The sequence below is a fragment of the Colias philodice genome, chromosome 16 (assembly GCF_061535455.1).
Source record: "Colias philodice isolate Cphi_HAF_F1 chromosome 16, ilColPhil1 Martin Lab GWU primary, whole genome shotgun sequence".
Taxonomy (NCBI): domain Eukaryota; kingdom Metazoa; phylum Arthropoda; class Insecta; order Lepidoptera; family Pieridae; genus Colias; species Colias philodice.
The window spans coordinates 1,919,375-1,932,377 of NC_143101.1; the positions used below are offsets into that span (position 1 = coordinate 1,919,375).

Below are 13,003 nucleotides of genomic sequence, written 5' to 3' on the forward strand. Positions count from 1 at the left end.
GCGTATTGAAAGTTTAAATTGAAAGCTCATTAAAAGGCTTTTGCCATCGATGGTGTGCTGACCGAGCTTTGATTTTTCCATTGTTATAGGTAACACGACACGAATTTAACAAAATCTTTTTCATGTTATTTGCCATTCCATGGTCCGATACATCTATATTCTATACAGGGTGTCCCAAAAAGTAGTGATGAACGGAAGCTGGGAGGTAGAGGACCTAGAGGGCTATCCGAATCACCCCCATGTATGTTATGCGATTTTTCGTATTTTCGGAGTTATGACGTTTTTTTCAATTTTTCACCTATCGCCGAGTACGATGATATTTTCACTCATGGTGACGTCAATTATTGCGCTAGATGCTTGATTTTTTTTGTTTGCTAAGCTGAAAGATAGGCCAATTCAGTATGGTAACATTTACTATCGTTAGATCTTCGAATGGAATAAAAAAAAGAATTAAATGCCAAGAAAGATAAAATTACCAGTATGTTCACCACTTCAAGGGCCCGTAAAAAAATAAAATCACATGAAAAAAGTTTTCCGTTTGGCTTTTAAAAACTTGCTCTATCTATCAGGTAGCTACCCTGAAAATTTCATTTTATTATTCAGAAGGCTTCAATCGAAAAATTTAAATCTAAAAGTGCAAAAATTGAATTATCATGATGATCAATAAAAACAAATTAAAACCAATAACAAGGTGTTTAATTACCAGAAATTTTTAAAATGACCCCGCTGTTCCTCAGTGCAAGTGCGACATCACCGTAAAAAGTTGTCTTTTAAATGTCTTTTTATCATTTTTAATGGTTTCTTCTGCTACTATGAATTTTCGGGTTATTTCGTTCAAGAAACGGAAAACTTTTTTTGTGTGATTTTATTTTTTTACGAGCCCTTGAAGTGGTGATGTTCACTACTGGGTAAGTTGTATCTTTCTTGGCATTTAATTTTTTTTTTTTATTGCATTCGAAGATCTAACGATAGTAAATGTTACCGTACTGAATTGGCCTATCTTTCAGCTTAGCAAACCTGCATGAAAATCTCCGTGTGAAAATCTCTGTGTGAAAATCTCTGTGTGAAAATCTCTGTGTGAAAATATCCGTGTGAAAATCTCTGTGTGAAAATCTCTGTGTGAAAATATCTATGTGAAAATCTCCGTGTGAAGATCTCCGTGTGAAGATCTCCGTGTGACAATCACCGTGTGAAAATATCTGTGTGAAAATCTCTGTGTGAAAATCTGTGTGTAAATCTCTGTGTGAAAATCTCTGTGTGAAAATCTCTGTGTGAAAATCTGTGTGAAAATCTCTGTGTGAAAATCTCTTTGTGAAAATCTCCGTGTGAAAATCTCCGTGTGACAATTTCCGTGTGAAAATCTCTGTGTGAAAATATCTGTGTGAAAATCTCTGTGTGAAAATCTGTGTTTAAATCTCTGTGTCAAAATCTGTTTTAATCTCTGTATGAAAATCTGTGTGAAAATCTGTGTGAAAATCTCTGTGTGAAAATCTCTGTGTGAAAATCTCTGTGTGAAAATCTCTGTGTGAAAATCTCTGTGTGAAAATCTCTGTGTGAAAATCTCTGTGTGAAAATCTCTGTGTGAAAATCTCTGTGTGAAAATCTCTGTGTGAAAATCTCTGTGTGAAAATCCCTGTGTGAAAATCTCTGTGTGAAAATCTCTGTGTGAAAAACTCTGTGTGAAAATCTCTGTGTGAAAATCTGTGCCTGTCGCTCGCGACTGCGCACGCGGCGCGCAGGTATATGAATTCATTCAGAAGTATCGTGAAAGGCCATAAGCACAGATGTAACGCTATGAAATATCATGTAGCTGTCGGAACATTTGATTTTTTAAAAGTATAGATACGTCACCCGGGCACGTTTTTTTTATGTGATTTATTTTTTTACGGGCCCTTGAAGTGGTGAACATACTGGTAATATAAAATTATTACTTTCTTGGCATTTAATTCTTTTTTTTATTCCATTCGAAGATCTAACGATAGTAAATGTTACCATACTGAATTGGCCTATCTTTCAGCTTAGCAAACAAAAAAAAATCAAGCATCTAGCGCAACAATTGACGTCACCATGAGTGAAAATATCATCGTACTCGGCGATAGGTGAAAAATTGAAAAAAACGTCATAACTCCGAAAATACGAAAAATCGCATAACATACATGGGGGTGATTCGGATAGCCCTCTAGGTCCTATACCTCCCAGCTTCCGTTCATCACTACTTTTTGGGACACCCTGTATATATAAAAATGAATTGCTGTTCGTTAGTCTCGCTAAAACTCGAGAACGGCTGGGCCGATTGAGCTGATTTTGGTTTTAAAATGTTTGTCGTAGTCCAGGGTAGGTCTAAACGGTGAGCAATTAAGACAAAATTGCGTGTAAGATAGAGTAAGACGACAATTCCATTTTCCCATACAAAAGTTGACCACATACTTTCTGTCAAACATTTGACGGTATTTGTACTCTCAGTTCCACTCACTTTATATATATATTTATATAGTATATCACGACATCACCACACGTGTTTTCAAGCAAAAAATCCGATCACTGATGAGTAACATTAAAGGAACACATCTTTGGGGTTATTCAATGATGGATGTATTCAATCGAATGACGAAAATCTGGCTTGCAGCATGCACACATTTTAATTTGGTTAGTTGAAAGAATAAAATATATGAGTGTGCGGGGATTGCTAATCCTGAAACCGATCCAGACCGACATGACGTTGTTATCAGGAATATGATTCAAGGACCGTGTGAAACCATCAACCAACAAACACCATGCATGGTTGCGACAGCGAGTGTACCAAAAGGTATCCACGAGAATTGATGGCAGAGACCATCACAGGCAACGATGGTTACCCACTGTATCAGCGTCGATCGCCCAATGATAGTGGTAGAATTATTATCAGAACTAAAGTGAAACGAAAAAATGGCGTGGTCGATAACATTTAAAGAACGATAAGCTGCTAATCCATGCTGCACAACTTATTAAAATTCAATAATTTTTCTCTGAGACGTGTTTGAAATAATAAATTAAAACAATATTACATATCAATCCATATAAATATTTATTTTGTATCATTGTATTACGTTCATTAAAGCCTAAATTAGTTCAGCTAAAAGGTAACATTAACAGGATACAAAGTTCGCCGGGACAGCTAGTACATAGATCAAAATTTGTTTAGGCGGAGAAAGGACATTCATTTTTATAATCTGAGTCTCGGAAACGGCTGAAATGATTTTCACGAAATTTAGTAGATACCTATGCGTGTTCGGGTGTTAAACTATTGACAAAAATACCAAACAAACCTCGGTCATACGGATACTTATTTAAAAATTTATACATCTTACAACTTACAAAGAAAAATCCAACACAGGATCACGTTCCTTTTATAAAATTTGGATACAATGAAAACGTTTCAAAACAATCGAATGATGTAGGAACTAGGAAGTAGGCGACGTTGAGCATCCTTCGTGCTGTGTCGTCACTAGAAAAACAATGGACCTGGCATGCACTCAACACCATTTGAAAATCACGCAAAAAACCACCCTATCGATAATAGTTAAGAGTGATAATAGCATGAAAGCTTTATTAAAACTGTCAACTGGCGTTGTGAATAGGGCTCTTAAACTTGTTGGTACATTATGAGAGCCTGGTACTTTTGTTGGGATAGCACTTTCTTTTGTGGTTGTTTAAAATTGGTGTCATTTAAATTTGTTTTTTTTTTTATCACAAAAATGCACCTAACTATTTATGATCTACCACTGAGTAGGTAGGTCAGCATATCACGAAAATATTATAGTAGGTACCTAAAGATCTTCACTATCACTACATAGTATAAAACAAAGTCGTTTTCCCTGTCCCTATGTCCCTATGTCCCTTTGTACGCTTAAATCTTTGAAACTACGCAACGGATTTTGATGCGGTTTTTTTTAATAGATAGAGTGATTCAAGAGGAAGGTTTATATTATATATAACATCCATTAAATAGTGAAGAAGTACTGTTATTTTTGAGGTTTCTAAAGTGATGTCGTAAAAAATTACATTTTTTCCGCTTACATTGCAAACGCAGGCTGAACCCTACGAGTTTTATCAAAATAATGTACTAAGTATTATACACATTGAAAAGGTCTATAGAAAAGTCCGCGATGGTATATGTCTATCTCTTATGGATAACCCACAATAACATTTTTTTGTCATTTACTTTTTACGAAAAACAATGGCTAATTTTCGATGCGATTTTAACCAATACAGCATTAATCCTTAACCAATTAAATACCTTGAATACATTGTTCGTTTAATATAGATCTATATGGCCCTTTACACCGTATGATTTAAGTGAATATTTTCGAAGATATTACAGATTTAAAAATTGCGGGACGTAGCGTTTGCGGCGGTACCGGCCGGCCGCCAGGCTTTCTATACGAAGTCGGAGCGGGCCGCTATGTTTTTATATACAACGTTCACAGTTTTTCTGTAGTGTATTTAGTATCAGCATTGCACCCGTGCGAAGCCGGGGCGGGTCGCTAGTTTTCAATAAATGCGTTAGCGGTAAGGCCGTCTGTTGCGTATCTCTACAATTCGCATTTTTTTTTTTCGCTCGTAAATCTGTCAATTCACATTTTAAAATGACATGTCTATGATATATAGAATAATATGTGTGTGTAAGCACGAATTTTAGAATACCTACTACATACGTTAATGAAAAATTAAGTTAGGTATATTTTTATTTAATTTATCAATCTTGCAGTATCTCTGAAATATATACAAAAGCTGAATACCGTTAATTTACCCAAGCGTCTTGTATATTTTCATAACATTGTAGAATACAACTGCATGTTTGTGCAAGCCCACGCGTCAAGCATGGGAATGTTTGTGGAGCCGTTATTTTTATAACGTTATTTGCGTCCCGTCAAAGTCAATTTATCTATTTTCAACCAAGTAAATTGCTTTTAAAATAGAAATAAACAAGAAAGTTGCATTAACTTTGACATTTTGACATAAGTAATGAAATGTTGAAATGTTTAAAATCAAGAAAATAAACTGGGATTAGCTCATTGAGATAATATGTACTACGTACATACATCTCAATGGGATTAGCTATAATTAAACTGGGCTACCTACATTAGGTACTCCAATAAATAATAGACGATCATAATAAAAAATGAGATAAAGACATGATAAAGATAAAAGACACATTGTAGGTTATAAATAGATAAAACAATGCACATATTTTGATCTCGACCCAAACGCGTCTATCATGATGTTTGAAAACGTTTGAAAATATATAGGACAATTTAGTTTCAAAATTAACCAACCATAGATAACTCTATCTTCAAACAAGCTCTCATAAACAACGAATTTTAAATAACATCTCTGAAAGGAAATTCGGAGATTAAAGCGCTTCTTGACGGCTGACGCTCAAAGGAACCTGTGAATAATAAATAATTTAAACAATAACAATTTTCGACACCTTTTATGTACAACGTCTAGGTACGTTACTTCATAAATACGTTTTAAATATCCAAGAGAAACATGAAACAACTGTTTCTTATCGTTAAATTTGAAAATTAAAGAGCAATGTAAAGACTAGTATACTATTATAATATTATCTGTGCTAAATATTAATTCTGTGTGGATTTTTAATCTTTTTGAGTCTTTGTGCGTTTTTTAAATAATCATAGTGTTTTAAGAACTTTCGGGTGAATTTAGTTCGTAAATAACGTTAAGATCATGTTAAGATTTGTGATTTGTAAAATATATATACCTACCTATAGGTTCTATCGGCCCTTTTCTTCTGTTTTGAATGCAATGAGATGTTTATCTTTCGAATAACTAGATACTAATTTGACGATGATAAATAAGCTATTAATAATATTCATTAACTATTAAGGTTTATTAGTTATTTTGATAATTGCTGTAAATTGTGTTCTAAACTTTCTTCGAATTCTACTTCAAAACGTCTTGAAAAGATACATTATATATATATACCTACATATATATATCATTCATCAGACATTTCCAGTAATTTCAAGCTAATTTATTTCATCCTCCTCGCATACTAGAAACTAATAGAAAAACCCATATTTTATAACAACATATTCCTCGAAAAATCCAAACATGTAATTTTTATTTTCCCAAAATTCCTAGACGCATTTCTTAGATCACAGCAGTAAATCGAATCACGATGAAAACACACGGATCTGCATTTCTAAGAAGTTCTGGATAGTTTAAGCTGAATTCTTACTAACTGAAATATTTATTTGTTCTAAGCTCTATTCTTGATAAGATAAAACTAAATTTTTCGCGCAGATGTTGCGAAACAGTTCTTTGAAAAGTGTTTGTTTAAAACTGCAGTGGAATTTATTTATTTGTTTTAAATCTGTTTTTAATCAATTGCAGTTCGGGCTTATTTTTTGAGTATATTCACTGGATCTTGTCCGCAAATAAATGTTCAAGTTTTAAATAGAATTTCATACATGACATCATACTTTTACCACAGACATTAATTGGTTTACTAACCTACCATTTTGTAATCTATGCCTATACCTTCAAGTTCTTTGCTTATTAAGTGTTATTAAGTAAACATAACATTAACAAGAATGAAGAACTCTCTAAACCCAAGGAGGCAGTCTATAAATAAATGATCAAAAAATCATTCAACACATAGCGTTATTTCTCATTCCCCACATTCAACCTGTCGCCGCCATGTTCGTTTTTTGACACTTCACTTAAATTCTATTTTCGGTTACACGCCTTTTTGGAAGCATTAGATAATTAAAAGCGTGAGAGTAAGTAAATATTTATTTGGAGATTATTAATTAAAGCAGCAGCGATACGTGCGTAAATAGAAGAAATTTAATGCCTAGGTAGGTACTAATCGGGCCCGTAATTTTAATCAGAAAGAACCTACAGTACCTAGTCAATGAGGAGTAGTTTCTATATTTTGAAAGCCGAATTCGAAGTCGATTGCTGAAACGTGGATAGTTTTTAAAAGTACCTAAATTGAATTGAATTAATCAAGCTTATTATCGTAGTGAAGTTTTATATTAAAAGTTGGCATAATTTCTGCAGGTCATTGACTTAATAGTAACGGGTCACGAATTAATGTTAGGTAATTCACCATGTTTAGATAACAATATGTACCGCTAAACATAGCCCCTATTTATTGTGCTATTGTAATGTCAATCAATTGTGTATTTTTTGTTTTGAAAACACAATTTCTAGTAACACTATTTATAATTAACTAGCTTTCCATAAAAACCCGCATAGTTCCCGTTCCCGTTGGATTTACGGGATAAAACCTATCCTATTTCCCGGGATAAAAAGTAGCCTATGTCCTTTCTCGGATATCAAAATATCTCTATACCAAATTTCATGCAAATTGGTTCAGTAGTTAAGGCGTGATTGAGTAACAGACAGACAGACAGGGTACTTTCGCATTTATAATATTAGTATGGATTGATGATGATCTTGAGAGTGTTCAGTGTGTATTAACTCTTTCACATAAACCTTTAGCTGAATTCCTTTTACAAGCAAGGCTCGGATTGTTCACCTGAAAAATATAACTCAGAATTACCCACCTATATTTTTATAAAGAAAAATAATTTAGCAGAGTAGTAAATAAAACAATTAAAGTCAAAATAATCAATACATATTTATTGTTTAAAATTATTACCACTGAACAATCAGCGCTGGTTTAAAATAGCTGGCTTATGGCTAGCAGAATAGTAGATAAAACACTTAATTAAAGTTAAAATAATCAATATTTATTCTTAAAAATAATAACCACTGAATAATCAGCTCTGGTTTAATAGCTGGCTTAAGGCTAGCATAATTGTAGATAAAACACTTAATTAAAGTTAAAATAATCAATATTTTTAAAGCGCGACAATTTGTCTTCGCCCCTTTGATCATTTTTTCATTAAAACTATAAATTGATGTATTAAATTGGTAACGAATACTATTAATTTAATATCTGAACGAAATAAAATGTTACTACTGTATTGGTGATAAAATATCAAATAAAAAGGAGTCGCAGTCAGGGATCGATAATCGATTTATTTGGTGACAGATCTACCATTCCGAGCACAGAGCTATTATTTAAGTAACAAAACTGTTATTATAAGAACGAAGTTTATATTCATGTAATGCAATATAATTTTATTGGTTATCGATTACTTATTTTACACATATTATATTAACATTAATTTGATAATTCATACCTGGGAACAATTTTTGTTTATCTGAGAACGAAAATATTTCGTGGTGATAGATCTATTTATTAGGTGATACAACTTGATGACAAATATAAATTTTGGTGATAGAAAATATAGTTCCCAATATAAACTACATATATACTAATATTATAAAGCTGAAGAGTTTGTTTGTTTGAACGTGCTAATCTCAGGAACTACTGGTCCGATTTTAATTTTCTTTCGATGTTAGATAGCCCATTTATCGAGGAAGGCTAGACTATAAGTACCTATATCATTACGCTATAAAGTATAAGACCAACAGGAGCGGAGCCACGCGGGTGAAACTGCGAAGCGCAGCTAGTATTATATGTATAAGTACGCTTTATGGAAGTAAATTTATTTATAGATGCACTGCAGATAATTGAAAAAATCTAGACGATTCGTATTCAATGCAGTCGAGAACTGCTAAATTTTTCTATTTTAAAATCGAAATAGTGTCTTTGTTTACACATAAAGCCTTCATAGCAACAAAGAGAGTAATCGTTAGTAAGTAGCGACATGAGTCACAGTGCATTGTTGCACGCAGTAGGGGATGCATAATCGACTGCAATTAATATGTTGTTGGATTTTCCGCTGGGTGAATAAACGGTTTTGTATAGGGCTTTTCTTGGCTGCGTTTTGTGGCTAAATATTGAAGTAGTTTTATATGAACAAAGTTACCTAACTTGCCTACCTAATAATTTATAATAATTATTATGTAAGTTTTTTGGACACACCATTTTATTGTATGGTAGGTAGAGGTTATTTTGGATATAAACTTAAAATTACTACAATTATTTCAGTAAAAATTTTTGAGTTAATTAGGTAGTACAAATTATCAATTTCTCAAGAAAATAGAAATAATCAATTTATCCCTCTTTATAATATTATATACCTAACAGCTATAGTATAGAGAAAAGAGATCATTATTTACTAGCTTACCGCCCGCGGCTTCGCCCGCTTTGTCTAAAACCTAATAAATTATATACTAAAACCTTCCTCTTGAATCACTCTTATCTATTAAAAAAACCGCATCAAATCCGTTGCGTAGTTTTAAAGATTTAAGTATACATAGGGACAGAGAAAGCGACTTTGTTTTATACTACATATGTAGTGATGATGTTATTTAACGGATTACTATATTAATTTATACATAGTAAAATGTGTTAATATTATAATTAGACACGCGTATCTTAACTATCTTTTAACCAAAACTTCCATCTTTGATCTGCCGTTATCTATGTGTGTCAGTTTAACGGAAACACTGCAATTAACATTATAAATTTGTTTGATAAGATTATTATGTAAGTGAGAAAGTATTAATTTTTATAGTCAAGAATGCGTAACGTGTAGAAAACTTGTACAATTAATTATTATTAATTTACATGTAAAACTGCTTTCCGAATCGGTGGTACCTAAATGTTAAAAAATGTTATGACGATTCAAAGTATCTACAGGTTACGTCAATCTCATACATTCGTAGTCTATTCTATTGAACGCTACGCTAACAGAAAGCCACTTGACTAGGGGGGCAGTTGCACTTGCACCATCTGTTTATTTATTAAAATCATCATTGTTTATTTTTGTGTTTTTCGGTATGGAATGTTTTACTATGCACAGATATGAGGATATTTTATTTTTTCACCTACTTGAGGATATTTTAGTTATATTTTGTCACATTTAGTCGCAATTATTTTGGATGAGGTCTTTACAGAATTTTCTAGAAGATGCAAAAGTGTAATTGAGTTATTCTTCAAATGAATTATAACTTTTTTTATTTATTTAAAATCAGATTGATAACATCCTCTTCAGTTGATCGAACTCTAAATAAATAATATCTTTAATAAATACGCGATTTATCCGAATATCACATACCGACCATTATTTAAATTGATGTCATCTTAACAAATTGCATCACACGGGAATCGAATACCACATCCTTATTTAAATAATCATTGCTTGAGCAACGCCTATTATATTGTTATTTGTGTAGTCAGCGTGAGGGTCTGCGAGTACATACATACGTTTCATGCAATGTTTAAATTGACTAATCGTTTGATTTTTTATTGATTACTTACGTCTAGCCTAACATTTCTGTATTTTGTTAGCGTTATGTCTTATTACTTATATATGTATAACTTGTGAGTTGTGAAGTTATCTTGTTTTTCAAAAGTCGTTATTATTTTAGTTGTACAGTGTACACCTTTATTCTTCTACTTACGGACGGATATCTATCTGGGGACGCTTTCTTATTGCACGCCTCATAAGCGAAGCGTTGAGGTGGGTACTACTGTCACTTCGCGCAAAACATCTGATTTTTCAAACTTAAAATGTCTTTATGTATCATACATTGCACTTGTAAGATAATACATACACACACATATTAAGAAAAAACACTATTTTTAACGTTCATGATATTTTTGATGTCATTTTTGTTATTTAAACTAGTTAAAAAACAGTTTAAAAAAGTTCTGTCTTGGACGTCCGTGTGTCTGTATGTGCGGATCCTTTTTCTTGTTAACACGATAGCGACCGAAATACTTTACTAATCGAGTCTTTTTTTTTCTCTTACGCTTGAGTATGCTCAGGAATAGAACCCTTTCATTTTTCAGGGTCTGATTCGATATGGTTTAATTGTTATTAAATAAACAAAAGTAATAATTAATAAATATTTATTAAAAAAAAATTATGAGGCGTGCACTTTTGGATTTTCCAAATTATTTATTATTTTTATTTTCGAATCTATTTTGATCAGTCGGGGCTAACTTCGATGCCTTGATGAGGTATAAAATTAAATAAATAAATAAATATTATAATTATATTATTTGTTTGCGCTGTGTTTATTAAAAAAAAACATCAGTAGCTGCTTGCTTAAAAATATTATGTTTGCGTTGTATGTAATATTGCCTAATGCTTATTGAGGTAAAATTCCAATATTGTATAGCACTTCCATTCATGAAAGTTAAGAATAATTAAGATCCTTTATGTAACAATATTTTACTTCGTTAGCTAGAAAAATCTCACGCATCTCAAACAAGGTAAGAAATAAAATAATTTATAAGGAAAAATATTTATTTACAACAAGTACAAAAGACTTAGAAATAAGGATACAATATAGTAATATCACATTTACAGACTTAAATAACTAAAAAAATCGTAAAAGTAAAACTTAAGGTAGGTTTAAAAAATAATAATTCCTACAATGACCAGCATTGGTTAAAATAACACAATGATACTTTATTAGATAAATAAATCTCAATCGGTTTCAAAAACATCGTTTGTATGGATTATTAAATGTAGAATAAATATTGCAAAGCAATGAGAAAAATAGACATATCCAGTAAATATTGAACTTTGTTCAATATCAGTTTGTTTTATTCTATTTTAGTTAGGCTTTATGTAAAGATTTAAAATTTTAATTAGAATTACTTTTTATATCATTTATTTTACTTAATTATGGTACTTATGGGTATGGTTTTTAGAAAACGAACTTTCAATAACATATGAGTTTCTACTTTCATAGGTACCTATTTATAAATAAACGTATCTAGCTATTTCTTCAGTAACTGAACTCTACTAATGCAAAATTATTATCATTAATTTTCTACGTGAATTCTATTGTTTGTGAAGTTAAAAGTAAGTATAAATATCATATATTATATAAATAAAAATAAGCATAATATCTAATCAAGAGCATTGACAAACTTACAGTCTACTATATTTTAACAATAATTATCGGTAATCATGGACGTATAAAAAAAGACGGACGCCGTATTACGAACAAACAACGTGAAGCCACCATAGTAAGCTAGCGATCGTGTAAAGACAATAAACACGCACACACTCTCACCATAGTAAGCTAGTCGGCCGCCATTACGTCGTGAACTACCGGCTGATTAACTGCGTCACTGTTTCACAAAAAATATTTAAAATGCCGTCTTGCGTGGTTAAATGGTGTCGCAACAGTACAATTTTAAATAACAAAACACAAGGGATTACATTCCACAGGGAAGCAAGTTATTTCTTTTATGTTTTAATGACAAAATTATTACGGCAAAATTTATAGAAAAAAAATACAGCCGCCATTGTCATCAGGACAGCTGTTGCCATGGCAACATGGCACACACACATGGATGTTTCGCCGCCATTACTAGGCTTCACTCAATGTTTAGGCGATATACCGTCCGTCTTTTTTTATACGTCCATGTCGGTAATATAAAAATTACGTAACTATGGTTTCAATATTCAGTTATACTGACATAAATTATTATTGTATGTACATACTTAAAAATAGATTACTTATAATAACCTACAATATTTTTATTCAAATCCATTCAAAATATTTTTATAATTGCAGGCAACATTAAAAAAGAACTTTTCATTATTTTCATGAATAGCTTAGTGGATGAAGTAAACAAAAAAAAATTAAATTAGAGCCAATGCGATTTGCGAAAGCGCCATTCGTTCCCGCGTTTATTTATGTCATTTTGTAGAAACGCTATTGGTCCAAACATTGCCATATCTCAAACGGCAGAAATCTAAAACAATTTCTGCATTATGCTTAATCTGACGTACAATATATTTTGGGCTTACATCAATTTTTTTTTTAATTTGTTATATGTTAAGTTGTGTTTTCTTATTATAAAGAAGATCTTTGCCGTTCATCGAAGACCAACGTTTGAACGGTGTGCTGACTTTCTGTCATAACTTTGTTCTCCAAGTTAGACATTATTTTGAAATTGTTGCAGAGTACTAATACCTGTAATGGA

At 32.0% G+C, this 13,003-nt stretch overlaps 1 protein-coding gene across 1 annotated transcript in view; it reads right to left on the reverse strand.

Annotated features, from left to right (window-relative positions):
* Positions 1 to 12,855: 12,855 nt before the first annotated feature.
* LOC149481448 (phospholipid phosphatase 2-like) overlaps positions 12,856 to 13,003 on the reverse strand; it is a 29,042-nt gene continuing 28,894 nt past the window's right edge. Inside the window, exon 7 of the mRNA XM_089705030.1 lies at positions 12,856 to 12,993. Within this exon, the coding sequence (XP_089561156.1) occupies positions 12,874 to 12,993 (120 nt within the window). The 3' untranslated portion in view covers positions 12,856 to 12,873. The remainder of the gene's footprint in view (positions 12,994 to 13,003) is intronic.